This window comes from Rhinolophus hipposideros (assembly GCF_964194185.1).
Source record: "Rhinolophus hipposideros genome assembly, chromosome: 1".
NCBI lineage: Eukaryota > Metazoa > Chordata > Mammalia > Chiroptera > Rhinolophidae > Rhinolophus > Rhinolophus hipposideros.
The window spans coordinates 78565148-78580474 of record NC_138047.1 but is presented as its reverse complement, the minus strand read 5'-3'; the positions used below and the strand labels follow the sequence as shown (position 1 = coordinate 78580474).

The 15327-nt window shown below is 33.6% G+C and overlaps 1 protein-coding gene across 1 annotated transcript in view; it reads right to left on the bottom strand.

Annotated features, from left to right (window-relative positions):
* Positions 1-3025: 3025 nt before the first annotated feature.
* Positions 3026-15327, bottom strand: part of ARHGEF38 (Rho guanine nucleotide exchange factor 38) — a 120565-nt gene continuing 108263 nt past the window's right edge. The window contains exons 11-14 of the mRNA XM_081045103.1: positions 8122-8265; positions 7102-7300; positions 6723-6982; positions 3026-5012 (exon numbers count right to left, since the gene is read on the bottom strand). Of these exons, the coding sequence (XP_080901229.1) occupies positions 4827-5012; positions 6723-6982; positions 7102-7300; positions 8122-8265 (789 nt within the window). The 3' untranslated portion in view covers positions 3026-4826. The remainder of the gene's footprint in view (positions 5013-6722; positions 6983-7101; positions 7301-8121; positions 8266-15327) is intronic.

Here is a 15327-nt window from a genome sequence, read left to right as displayed (position 1 = left end):
TAAAGTCAGAAGACCTGGTTTTGAGTCCCAGTCCCTCTGTGTATTAGCTGTGTTATACTTGCTTTCCTCCGCTATAAAACATAGATGATAATTAATGAGATAAAATGGAAAGATCCAATATTCAAAGGTTAGGTGATTCTGCCCCGTAACAAGGATGTGATAGTACTGTTTAGTAGTAACTAAGATTATAAATTATGATGACCATTGGTTATATAGGAATACAACATTTGATAGAAATATTTTTATTAATGCAATAATTATAAAAATTATATAAACAATTAGAGAAAGTCAGAGATACATTTACACACCATCATATTGTGTTTGGTTTTTGAATAAGGTAAGTTTATTTAATTTACTAAGAATACATCTTTGAGATCTTTAACAAGAACATCTCATTCCAGTATATGCTAAAGTGTGACTTGTTTTCCTGAAAATTAAAGTAAATCTGCCTGTATCTGGAGTCTAATATCATGAAAGCAGTAGCTGGCCTATACTCAGCTTGAATTCTAGTCTCCCTGGAGTGAAGATTTGTTATATTGAAATAATTTTGTAGATCACAGAGAATGTAATGAGAATGTAATCAGTTTATACAATGTAATGTACATATATATATACATAAACTCAATGTATAGGAGAGAGGTAATTGAAAAATTAGACTTTAAAAATACTAGCATTCTATAAATAGGATATCCCTAAAGAATATAAATTCTAGTGTCTTTCCAATCAATGAAATGTAATTCTCATTAACGATAATGTAAACTTATATGCCTAATTTAGCTTGAATTTGTGAGGTCTAGATGTATTCACTATTGAGCAATGCATTGAGTATCTTACGAAGCCATAGTTACAACAAAATAGGATTTCAATAAAGTGATTTTCTTGCCACCTTAGAATACAAAAATTTCCTTTATTCACATAGATTTGAGAGGTTTTTGCAATAGACAAAAAAAATCTAAGAAGCTTATGGTGAAAAGTTTTAAATTCTGTGTTTCAGTAGTGAAAACACTAATTTTTATAAATCATCTGAAGTATTTATTCAGAAATACAGAAAGTGACAGACACTTAATATCTATCTCTAAAAATCGAAATTAAATTTTAGGCAAAAAATGGACTATACCAGCCCTTAAAGTATTTTATGGAAAGCTGCATTTATATGATTAAGACTGTGCATTATATCTCTTCTGCACAACTCAATCTTCATAGAATTGTCTTGTATACTAATGAATACTAAAACAAGATATTTTTTCAAAATATAAGGAATGTCCAAATAGCTAGTGACATTTTCTCGTGATTTAAACGCCCATGGTAATTTCGTATTACTGGATTTTTAATACTTTCTAAGCTTTATTAAATATAATATTAATTTAGATCATCTATTTAAAAAATACTAAATAAATGATGGCATATGCATATAATGAAAAATAATAATGAATACTAAAGGAAATGTATACATATACTTGTTTATTTGTTTTACAAAGAAAAATAGCCACAAAAATTTTCCCTTCATTCTTGGTAAAAAATACCTATTTCGGAGAATTCTTTATTGTACAGTAACATTTAATTTTAGAAATGTAAAGCAATAATTACATTAGCACACCTCACTTTAATTATAATGATCTCACCAACAGTTTTATCTTTTAAAACTTCTTGAAAACATACATACATCTTAAATATCTTAGGATTTTATTTCCCTTAGGCCCAAGAAAATGCCTGTTCTCAAAATTAAAATTTATTTTAAACAACAAACTAAGAAAATGAGAGTATTATACAATTAAAAAAAAAACAACCCTAAGTAGTATGTGAAATGTAGGTTGCTATTTTAAAATAGCAACAATGTAGTTTTACAGTAATATATGTTCACCACAGGAGTGGGGGACTGCAGTAAGTGGCTTCATTACAACTCTTGCTCAGCATCTAACTGCAGCTATGATTTTAATGGTGTGGTTTCTTCAAAGGTCAGACAGGAAGCATTTATATTAGATCCACAAAAGTAGTTAAAGCTCATATACATCTAGTCAATATTTCAGCCAGAAAAGCAGATATATGCTTCTTCTATAATTCTTCATTTGGGGGTCAAGAGGGTTGTAGTATTAAGGTCATAATTTAAGTTATATATATATATATATATATATATATATATATATATATATATATATATATATATATATTTATACAATGTGTACGTATATACATATATATGTATGTACATATATACATATATATGTGTATGTATATGAACATATATATACATATATGTGTGTATGTATATATATATACATATATATGGTTATTGGAAATGTTCGTAGTTTCCACAGATAGCAAAGTTTGGATTTCTTTTTGCTTTACCCTAACCAAACCAGAATTTATTTTTTTTATTATTGGGTACAAAGGACATAAATCTTTATATCATTATAAATCATAAATCATTATATCTTTTTAAAAGATATAAAAAGTCCTTGTACATATAAAGAAGAGTCTTCTTTTGGCATCTGACTCAAAATAAGAACACATTTTATGCAAAAACAATTTACCAGTAGAACCTTATAAAACCATGTTTAGATTAAGAATTTTAGGAACAACGCACTAGTCCATGGTTTCCCTTGCCCGTGGTTAACTGCAGTCCAAAAATATTAAATGGAAAATTCCAGAAATAAACAATTCACAAGTTTTAAATTGTGCTTAATCCTGAGTAGCATGATGAAATCTCACACCATTTGGCTCTGTCCCGCTGGGACACAAATCATCCCTTTGTCCAGCGTAACTATGCTGTATACATGACCAGCCAGCTGGTCACTTTGTAGCCATCTCAGTTATCAGCTCTATCGAGGTATCACGGTGCTTGTGTTCAAGTAACCTGTATAGTAGCCTACGCGACATCACAATACCTACGTCATTCATCTTATTTCATCTCATCACATAGGTATTATATCATCTCACATCATTATAAGAAGAAGGGTGAGTACAGTACGAGATATTTTGAGAGAGAGAGACCACACTCACATAACTTTGATTACCTTATATTGTTATAATTGTTCTATTTTATTGTTAATCTCTTACTGTGCCTAATTTATAAATTAAACTTTATTATAGGTATGTATGCATAGGAAAAAACAGTACATATACGGTTTGTTTGGTACTATCCAAGGTTTCAGGCATCCACTGGGGGGGCCTTGGAACATATATTTTTGGGTAATAGGGGACACTTGTATCATAAAATGTAAATTTTGTCATGTATCATAAAATGATAAATATCTGTGGTTTTACAATCGGATATGTATGCTAAAGTCAGCAACCCTCTGGAAAGCAACTTATTTTGTTAATTTGTATATTCCTCAGTGATATATGCAATAATATATATCATAGAGATCAAATCCTTTCAAGTACTTTTTATTTAAATATTAAAATTTAATGTCATATTAGCACATTTTATGTGGACAATGAAAGTCTACCTTATTTTGTTTTTTAAAGGAAACCACTAAGTCAAATTTAATCTTTTTTCTGTTCTATGTAAACATCTTTAGTTCAATGAAATGTCTTGACAAAATATGCCTGAAATCTTAGAGGACAATTTTGAGCTATTCCCAAATTAAAATTCATTGTCCCAGGACAATGTGTTATAGCAAATGTTATCCTCAGTGCCTGCCTTGTCTGAGTACAAATCAGCAACTAAAAATATTTATATCTTGGCTCAGAACATGGAACACACATTCCCCATTTATCATCCAAATGATTGAGTGATCCAAAAATATTTCCTCATTAAAGTATCATTAGCAATCATGTAGGATAGTTTTTAAACAATTACACTTTCCAAAATGTTTAAGCAAAACAATAAAAATAAACCTAGATACTTCATTTTTCTCTAGGCTAATGTGGAAGTTCTTGTAGCCCTTGATTTTGAAAAACTTCTCAATACTTAAATAAGGACCCTAGAGGAAAATGGTCCTCATTACTGTCCATTATTTGCATCGCTGAGTGTTTTGTGAGAGCAAATGTATACACTCCTGGAGGGTTAGTACAGTGTACAATTTAGGATTATGGACCCCAGAACCAGACCTAGGTTTGAGTCCAGCCCTATCACTTATTAGCAATGTGACTTGGGCTAAATTCACCTCTTTGGGCCACAGTTTTCTCATGATGTATCAAATAAGTTACCACATATAAAGCATTTAGAACAATGTCTGACACGTGGTATGCATTCAGTAAATGTTTCAGACTATTCAGTTTTTTTCATTCAAAACTTATATTAAAGAAAGGCCCCCTCTAACATCAGATTTCTAGTTGGCTGTTACTTAACCAAGTCCTGTTTTTACGTATATTTAGTATATTCCCCTGGTTCATGCGTATATGTGTAAAATCGATACCATATAGCACACATATGTATGTGTAAACCATATAATGTACATGGTGTATATGTGTGTATGTATGTGCGTGCATGCATGTGCAGGAGACATGGAAAATAAACATTTTTGAGGCAAAATACATAATACAAATAAAATACAGTAAATTGAAAAAAATCTTGTCCTTAAAGCAAATCTTTCATGATGGTAAAGAACACCCTCTTTCAAAAGCTCTCACCTTGTAAATAGTTGATAGTTGGAGCTTGGACTATTCGTTTTGCTATGTTTACTATTTCCTTCAACATGTATTTTTCACAGTACGTTTTGAAATAATCCTGTTAGGAAGCAACGCCTTCCTTAAAATCTGAGATAGTATCAGTTCATGTAGTTTGGAGGTTTCTTGATTTCTAAGCTGACATTGTAATGTCAGTTTTATGAGGTAGTCAATCAACAACTTGCCAGAAAATAAATGTCAAAAGCCTTATTTTCTTAAGCATAAGTCATCTTCCCAAGGTAGTTAGCGGGCACATATCCTTTTTGCCCTTGAGCTTCAGCTAACCACCACTCTTTATTGCCACTTAGGTCACAAAATCTAAGTATATGGACTTTTTGATATTCCTGAAGGCTGAGTTCATGGTCACTTCGGGCTTGAAAGGCATGAACAGCATAGAAAATCTAGACAAAGAAGCAAATGACATCATTACAAGCAGAACCTAAAAAATGTTGACAAGCATAATAAGGGTTTCCAAGCTTTTAGAAGGAATACTAGTTTTCTTATTTTCCCAAAGTCACATTTCCTCAACTCCATCTGCTGGATCTGTTTTGCTAAAGTATGATCCAGACGAGAATAGAGTGAAATAGGCATTTGCATTGTTCTATTGGGAGGCTCCTAAACTGCTGGTGCTTGAAGGCAATTTGGCAGTTTCAAATAAAAGAGTTTTTTAATGTTAATTCTTTTTTATTCTATAATAGCTGTACGAATCTCTTCCCAGAAATAGGAGCATTGACAGATTTTTACACAATAATGTTACGGCAATATCCACTTTATAAGGTGTAAGTGGAAGGAAAGTGGAACTTTGTGGTCAAAATGACTAATAATGTGAAAATGATTATGAATAAATAAAATACGAAGCAAAAAAAGATATAAAGTCAGATGTACAGTTTAAGTCTAATATTGTTAGATAGTTTCTTTGGTGGAATTAGAAGTGATTTTCATTTTTATTTATTTGTTTCCTTATTTTCCAAACCTTTATCATGATAACATATTAAATTTATGATATTTAAAATAGTTTAAGTGAGCTAGGAGAAATTAGTAAAATATATTTGAGTGAAAAGAATTTTTCTAGAACCTCAAAAGAACACTTCATAATTATTAGATGCTTAAGAAGTCCCTAAATAAATGTTTAGTCCTTCTTCCACTAAAATCATAAGACTATTAATACAAATGTTTAGTTATGGTATAAAAGTAAGCAATCAACTTGCTTACTGATAACATTTATTCATTCATTTTTTAAAATCAGAATTTATTAAGTATCTATTAAGTGCCAGACATTATGTTTAGAGAACTTGGAACCCAGCTAGGAGAAAAGTGTAAAACAGAACAAAAGAAAAAAATACTCTACACATGCAGGTGATATATCAGCTAATTGTGAGGTAGTTTTTGGAAGAAGTAATGTTTTGTAGGTGACAAAGTTGAGAAAAGGGGTGGATATATCATATTCAAAGGTACAAAGATGAACACATGAAAACAGCACATGGGAAAGGCAAGATGACTAACCTCTCAAAACTGAAGGTCAATGTGAAAAGGACATTATGAGGATTAAGGTGACTGTTAAGCAGGAAAAGAGACTGGGCAATGTGGGGTGGGGGCTACAGTTTCAATTTAAGTTGTTTAGCTCTTGAACTGTTTAACTTCTGATGAAATTCTAATGCCATTGATGTGTGTATCATCTCAACAACTCTAGCATGAGTTGCACCGTAAGAAGAGGTGGTCCTCTGTTCAGCATGAGCTGTTTTTTTCTCTGATGGAGGAGTATAAAAAGATCATCTTCACTCTAAGTACATTACAGTGGGGTAGTAATAGCAACAACTCCCATCTATTGAGTGGCTACTGTGCTGGGTACTTGACAGATATACATTATCTCTCATCTTCACATCAACTCTGCAAGGTAGGGATCATTGTCCTCTTCTCATTTGAGGAAACAGTCTCAGGAAATGAAATCCCTTGCCAAAAGGTGCACAGAGAGTACGTGCTAATAGAGCTAGTCTCCTTGACGTCAAAGCGGAGCTCTTCCACCAAGTCTTACAGTAAGAAAGGACATTAGAGAGAACATCTTTCATGATTTGAACAGCCAAGCATTTTTGCATTAAGGTTCAAATTCTTACCTGTTCATCTACCTCTTGAAAACTGTCAACGACAGTGCCATTTGTTTCAAACTTTCCACATGTGCCACTAAGAGATGAGCTGCTATCACTTATACTACCTTCCGGGGTGCCTGTGACATTATCACAAGCCGGCCGTGAAGACACAAAGAGGCTGATGTTATCAAAATCGTCGTCATAGAGCCTGTTCTCAGCATCCACCTTCTGTACTTTTGCTGGATTGTAGGGTTTTAGGAAGGAAGAATACACATATCCTTTTATAACTAGATAGGAATAAAATGAAAGAAAAAAACAAGGTCATTGGTATATGCTTAGAGGCCCCTGGGAAAATCTCAACCAGAAGAGAGGTGGTAGTTTTGTGCATCTTCAGCAAAAAACGTACTTCCGGTATCAACAAGCCACCTGCTTGTACTCCCCAATGGATCCCTCTGTTCCATCACAGCCACCAGCTCCCCTTCCAGAAGATTGATGTCATATTCTTGTGTAGCATTGCACTTGCGCTTAGCTTGGTACAGTTCCTCTGTACTGTACGTAGATAGAAGTTTGGCACGGTGGGTATCAGTTTGACGTGGCACTTCTGGCTGGGAGAAGAAGTAAGGAGAAATTTGGGTTTAGGTAGATGCATAATAAAATCCTCACTGAGTTGATAGATATTTCCTCTCCAGAAATTTTTTAAATGTTGAAGCCACACATGGATTTGGGATTATTTCAATGTTGAGACATAGGTTGGGTTATTACTATGAAGTATCCAGATGAGTTATGCAGTGAAAAAATTCTCTAGTTAGCACATGAGGGCAGTGTTGTAGAGAAAAAAGAAAATTCAACAGAGAATAAGCAAGCAGAGGTTCTAATCCCTATTGGATATTGAACAAATTTTTAATTCTTTGCCATACTGAAGACAATCCCTTGCATATTAAGCACTTGATAAATAATATTTAAGTAAATTGTACATATGCATGTCTTTTCTGGGAAATAATATCAGTAAATTAGGCAGGACTCAAGAGGCCTGAACCCCATCCCAGCTCTGTCACTAGTGACCTTGAGAAAGCCCCTTCATCTCTGGAAAGTGGGATTCCTTATCTAGAAAGTAAAAAGTTGAATTAGATGATTTTACTCTATAAACATCCATTAATTTATTCAACAGATATTTGTAGTGCCTATCTTGTGTCAGGGACCATTTTAGTCACTTGGAATACATCATGTCCAAAGATTTTATGAAGATAAAACTCTATGACTTTTCCAAGTTCATAATATAGAGGGTAGAAATGGATAAGAAATTCTACATATAATAAGTAGGTAAATTATAGAACATTAGAATGAAATGATAGGGAAAAATTATCCTATGATCGGAACAAGGCAGAGAAGTGATAATCATCATTGTCATGAAGGCTACCAAACTCACCAGAATTTGCACATGCTTCTTCTTTTCAAAACTAAGTTTCCTCTCAATAAAGGTGGCATTGTTATTCTTTACAAAATTCAGATTTTGAACCTCTTCTAGTACTTGATTCTGAATTTCAGAGATGTTTGAAACCAACAGTGGTACCTATAGGTAGAAATAATACAGCATTGTTCCCAGACAACTACTTAACCATATTAGGTATTGAATTTAGTAGAGTTGTGAAGAACAGTTGAGAAAGTACAAGATAGCTCCACAGAGAAAAACCAGTCCACCATTAGAACTTCTATATGAAAATGGTCAAATTTGCTGTCTCCGGAAACCCCATTAAAATGACAGGGATAATTTTTGGTTTTTTGGAGGTTCAAACCTAACAAAAGGAGAACAGAGGAGAAAAAATAATTGCAAAAAGGCTTAGGAATTGATTGCAGTAGTTACGTCCTATGTGCTGGAGTGGGGCAGTGGGAAGGGGAAAGAGGCTAAAACAAGAATCATTGGTTAAGAGTATGTGATGGTTTTAAAACAAAAGAGCATATTCTTTGACATTTTTCCATCAAGAGGTGGAGTCCATGTCCCTTCTTCTCAAAACTGGGTGGGCCTTTATAATCACCTCAATGAGAAGAATGTTGAAATGAATAGAACAATGGAAGAGATACTGTCTGATTTTCAAGATTGGGCTAAAAAAAGACCACGCATTGTCTGCTGGTTTCTCTTGGGACACTCTTGGGAGACTTTCATCACTGTGGAGGGAAGTCCAGCTGCACTGTGACCACTGCATCAAAAGACCAGGTTGAAAGATCAGAGACAGAGAGGGAAGGGGTTCTGTGGAGCCCCAGTTATTTCAGTCCCCAGCTATTTGACTCTTCCATCATCATCCTATCACCAGCCTCAGAAATCTCAGAAATGAGATGACTCCAGCCCCAGCTATTATCTGACTGCGACCTCATGTAAAATACTGAGAATGATGACTTCAGCCCAGTGAAACACCAGAAATATGAGTGACACTAATAATAAATGATTATGGGTTGTTTCATACCACCACACTTGTTATAATTTGTTACGCAGTTATAGACAACTGGAATTGTTTTAAGCACTTGGATCCCCAGACTCTTTCGCACTTCACTGAAACTTAGTGATTGCCTCTTCCCTACCTGGCAGAAGATGAAGTTTTCTTCTCTATAAATGGTAAAACAGAGAGTCTTTGGACTGGGGACACAGACACAAATAAGGGTAGGGAACCCATATTAGAAAGAAGTTAATTAATTCACTGGATATATAAGGTGTGATCAAAAAATACAATGAATGTTTAAATTAATATATATAAATATAAATATATATATATAAATTTTTATATATATATATATATATATATATATATATATATATATATATATATATATAGTTCCATATGATTTCACTGATATGTGGTATATAAACCAAAAACAACAAAAGAACTAGACAAACAAATGAGAAACAAAAACTCATAGACACAGACAATAGTTTAGTGGTTACCAGAGGGTAAGGGGGGAGGGGAGTGGGAGATGAGGGTAAAGGGGATCAAATATATGGTGATGGAAGGAGAACTGACTCTGGGTGGTGAACACACAATGTGATTTATAGGTAATGTAATACAGAATTGTACACCTGAAATCTATGTAACTTTACTAATTGTCACCCCAATAAACTTTAATTTAAAAAAAAAAAAAGAAAGAAAAAAGAAATTTTGAAAAGAACCAAAGAGGAAAATAAAACCATTTACCCCTCAAAATGCTCTCCCTCACTTCGAACACACTGGTCCCATCATTCTTGCCACTTTCTGAAGCAGTTCTGGAAGTCCTCTTTTGTGAGTGTCTTTAGTTGTGCTGTTGTGGCTGCCTTATGTCCTGAATCATTTTGACTTTGGGAAGAGCTAGAAGTCACATGGTGCCACAGCCGGTGAATAAGGTGGATGACAACATACCGTGATGTTTTTATTTGACAGAAATTGCCATACCAGAAGTGATGTGTGACACAGATCATTGTCATGATGGAGGATAAAGTAAAGACACAACAAAGGACTTCCAGAACTGCTTGAGAAAGTGGAATGAACGATCGAATAAGTGTTCAAAGTGAAGGGTAGTATTTCAAGGGGGATTAATGGCAATGTGTTATTTATTGTAATAACGTTTCTAAATTTAAACATTCTCTGTATTTTGTGATCACACCTTCTACCCTGGACTCAGAAACCACACCAAGCAGTCCTAGCAGTCAATCACTACTCCTCTAAGCAGAAGATTTGAAAAGTCATCTCTGGAGATTCCAAGCATCTCAAGAGGAAAGACCTATAGATGTTATTGTCAGGTGTTCCCAAATGAAATTATAGACAGATTATTCTACACAATAGTGAAGCTCAGAGTTTTCAACTCCTGCCTACATAGTTCTGACAATTAAGTTCATGAACTTGTTGCAATGATGTTACTAACTTTTTTGATATCAGAGGGATTATTCATTATAAATTTGTACCATTTGGACAAACAGTTAACTAAGTTTACACTTGGAAGTGCTGAAAAGCCTGAGTGAAGAAGTTAGATAAAAATGATCTGAAATTTTCACCAACAATTCATGGCTCTTGCATCACGACAACCTACCAGCTCACCTGGCACTGTCTTTGAGGGAATTTTTAGCCAGTAAACAAATAACTGTATTGGAACACCCTCCCTACTCACCTGATCTGGGCCCCAATGACTTCTTTCTTTACTCGAAGATAAAGAAAATATTGAAAGGAAGACATTTTGATGACTTTTAGGACATCAAGGGTAATATGACAACTCTGATGGCCATTCCAGAAAGAGTTCCAAAATTGCTTTGAAGGGTGGACTGGTGCTGGCATCGTTGTATAGCTTCCCAAGGGGAGTACTTCAAAGGTGACTGTAGTGATATTCAGCAAGGAGGTATGTAGCACTTTTTCTAAGATGTGTTCATGAACCTAATTGTCAGAACTTAATTGCTCAATGCTGCCAGTTAGTCCTCTATTCGTTATCAGTGGTTACTAATCAAGTATGTTAGACATCTAAGGCATGCCTCTAGCATGAAAGAGTCTGAGAAAAAGCAAAGCAACCTGTCTTAATTTTAAGAAAATAAAAAGAACTTTCGAACATTAAAATTATGAGAGCAAAAATAAAATAAATCAAAAGATGGGTTTAAATATTAAGTTAGGATAATTTCTTAGGAAGTGGAGCAAAGTAATAAAGAGACAGAAAATAAGATAACAAAATTAGAAGAATAACCTAGGAGGTTCAGAAAAAGAAAATAGAGAAAAAGAAGAAAAAAATCACAAATGAAATATTCAAAGAAAGTTTCTAGAAGTGGAAGACATAAATTTTCAGGTTGAAAGGATACAACATACAAAGATACATCATGATTAAATTTCAGACTGATGAGGACAATAAGAAAATTCTATGAGCTTTTAGAATGGGATAGAATGTGGGAAGTACATACAAAGAATCAAGAATCAAAACTTACCTAAGAGTTCTCAACAGAAATTATGGAAGCCAGAAGACAGTGGAACAATAGAATGCCTTCAAATTCAGAAAGAACAACTTAGAATTTTATACCCACCCAAACTATTAACTAAATGTGATGGTCATGTAAAGACATTTTCTGATACTCAAGGTGTCAAAATACTAAACTCCCAATTTTCCTCTCTCAAGAAGCTACTCAAAAATAAGTTCCCCCCCCCAAAAAAAAAGCATAAAACAAGAAAGAAACCAACATTACAAATGACAGTTGACAGATAGGAGTGGGTTTAAGGGGTGAATAAAAAGAGGAGCAGATTAAGAAGTACAAATTGGTTGTGACACAGTAGTTATGGGGTACAGCATAAGGAATATAGTCAATAATATTGTAATAACTATGGTGTCCGATGGGTACGAAATTTATCAGGGTGATACATGGGAAGAGATTGGGGGAAGATTGAAAAAGGTGAAGATATTAAGAAGCACAAATTGGTAGTTACAAAATAATCATGGGTATGTAAAGTAAAGCGTAGGGTATATAGTCAATAATATGTTAATAACTATGTATAGTTCCAGGTGGGTACAAGTCAGGGGGAATCACTTCTTAAGTTGTATAAATGTCTAACCATTATGCTGTACACCTAAAATTAATATGAAATAATATTTAACTTCAACTATAATTGAAAAAATTAAAAAGATGGGTGGGGAACAGTGAAGGGAAATAAGAGGTTCAAATTTCCAGACATAAAACAAATAAGTCATGGGGATATAATGTACAGCATTGGGAATAGAGTTAATAATATTGTGATAGCACGGTACAGTATCAGATGGTTGCTGGATTTATTGTGGTGATCACTTCTTTAGGTATATAAATGATGCATAACTATTTTGTACACCTGAAACTAACATAATATTGTATGTTAGCTATATTTTAATAAAAATTTAAAAAAAAAATCAACATGGTATAAGAAAATGTAAGGTCCCACACAGAAGAGAGGTGAAGGGATTCCTTAGAATGATGACAAATGTGATCCCAGGATTACACTGAGTTATCAGATAAAAAGGGTAACCAGTTCAGATTGAAGTGGACCAGAAAACTCTGGGATAGATTTCTGCAAGAAGACATTTTATATACTGCCTCATACATCTGAACATCTTAAGAGATGATTTGGCAGATAAAGTTAGACAAGTTAAAACTAAGCTACTGATAAAAGAAAAACACATTATTTACTTTAGGTAAAACAAAAAAGCTATGCATGAAAGAAAAGTAGTCATAGTGTTATATAGTTGAACTCTAACCAGCATTTACTTTGTGCTCTGAATATCTTTCGGTTACTTCTACAAACTCACTCTCTTTCCTTTTCCATTATACTTTGTGCTCTGGGAGGCTGATCAATATAGAATGTATCAACCGTTTCCTTGTGCTCTGGCTTCCAGATGGGTTCAATCAATGAAAAGCACCCAGAGATCAGAATGAGGGAGGAAAGTGAAATAAGGATACAGCTGACCCTTGAACAAAGCAAGGCTTAGAGGTACCTCCCCCCCCACACACACACACCTGCCCTGTGCAGTAAAAAATCCACATATAACTTTTGACTCCTCCAAAACGTAACTGCTAATAGTTTACTGTTGATCAGAAGCCTTACCGATAGCATAAACAGTCGATTAACATATATTTTGTATGTTATATATATATATATATGTATATATTATATAATATGATATACTGTATTCTTAAAATAAAGTAAGCCAGAGAACAGAAAATGTTATGAAGAAAATAATAATAAAAAAGAAAATACCGTTACAGCATTTATTGAAAAAGCCTGCATGTAAGTAGACTTTCATAGTTTAAATCCATGTTGTTCAAGGGTCCACTATATTATTTCCTAAGTTTCCTTTCTGCAATATTCACTGATAGGCACAGCTTCTGTCAGATAACCCTCTCTACTACACTCTCTCTAAACATCCCTATAACTACTCTCTCCCCTTTTCCCTTCATGCCTAGGTGTTTTAAGGTTTGCCCCCCAACACCCCTTTTTTATAAGCCCCACAGCAGTGCACTAGTCCTTAAGGTTTCCCAATGCTATACTCACATTTTTGTAAATATACTTTTATTAAATTTTCTTTCAAATGTTCTTTTGAATGTGTTATGTTTTTCCTACTGGGATCATGGCTGACATACAAGTTACATAGTTTAAATGCTGAATAAGAACTCAACCAAATTTATAATATAACTTGGGAGAGGGATCCAAAGAGAATATGTGAATATATATGTTGCATGGGCAGAGAGAAAAGAGATAGCTAGATCCTCATTTCTCATAATGGAGTGTATCATGTCTAAAACTGAAAAGACACGAGTCTTATCTTAAAATATCCAATGGTAACTACTAAAACAATCATGTAAAAGAGTTGAAAAGTAGTTGCCTCCAAGGAAGGAGAAATGGAGAAAGATAGTGAGGGACTATTGTTTGTCTTAACTAAACCTAAATACCTGCTTGTATCTTTAAATTATGTGTATGCATAACTCTGATAAGAAATAAAATTTAAAATAGAGCTATGGATTCCTCAAAAAATTAAAAATAGATTTACCATATAAGCCAGCAATCCCACTTCTGGGTACATATCTAAAAGAATTGAAAGTAAGATCTCAAAGAAATATTTTTATACTCATGTTCTTACCAGCATTATTCACAATTGCCACAAGGTGGAAGTAACCAAATGTCTATCGACAGATGAATAAATAAAGAAAATATAGTATATATTTATGATGGAGTATTACCCAGCCCTGAAAAGGAAGAAAATCTTGTCACATGCTACACCACGTATGAATCTTGAGGACATTATAATAAGTAGAATAAACCAGTCACAAAAAGACAAGACTGTATGATTCCACTTATATGAAGTTTGCAAAGTAGTCAAATTCATAGGAACAGAAAGTAGAATGGTAGCTGTAGTGGTTGGGGAGAGGGAGAAATGGGGAGTTGTTGTTTAATGAGTATAGAGTTTCAGTTTTGCAAGATGAAAATGTTCTGGAGATCTGTTGCACAACAATGTAAATATACTTAACACTACTGAACTATATATACTTAAAAATGGTTAAATGATAATTTTTTGTTATGTTTTACTTCAATTTTAAAAATCACATAACTTTTTTGTCCTCACTTTATTCATATGAGAAAATTATTGAGATATACAGGAATAAATTAATTTGCCCAAAGTACTATGGTGATGAGTGGGTATTAGAATAAGGCATTCTAGTGCTAAACTCTGTTCTCTGACCACTATTAAATTCTGCCTTTCAGAAATCTATATAGTTATGCAAGATGTTACCATAGGGAAAACTGCATGAAGGGCATATGGCATCTCTGTATCACTTCTTACAACTGCACATTTATCTCAAAAAGTTTAAACTTATATACTACATACAAATTATATAATGAAGTCATTTTAATAAGGATTAATTTCTCCAAAATTAATTTACTTTAGGGCATTAGTCATTTCTCAAAAACAAAGTACTCTTTTCCCTTCTTCTGTTACGGACTGCAATGTGAAAGATATTTAGATAATATAAAATAGGAACTGACTACACCTTTAAAAATTCTGTAATTCAGAATGGGAGTCAAATATACCTAAAAATCACATGTCATTTATGATCGCAAATTCCTGCCAAAGCTCACCTTTACTGTGAATGTATGAAACTGCCTTCCACCATGAC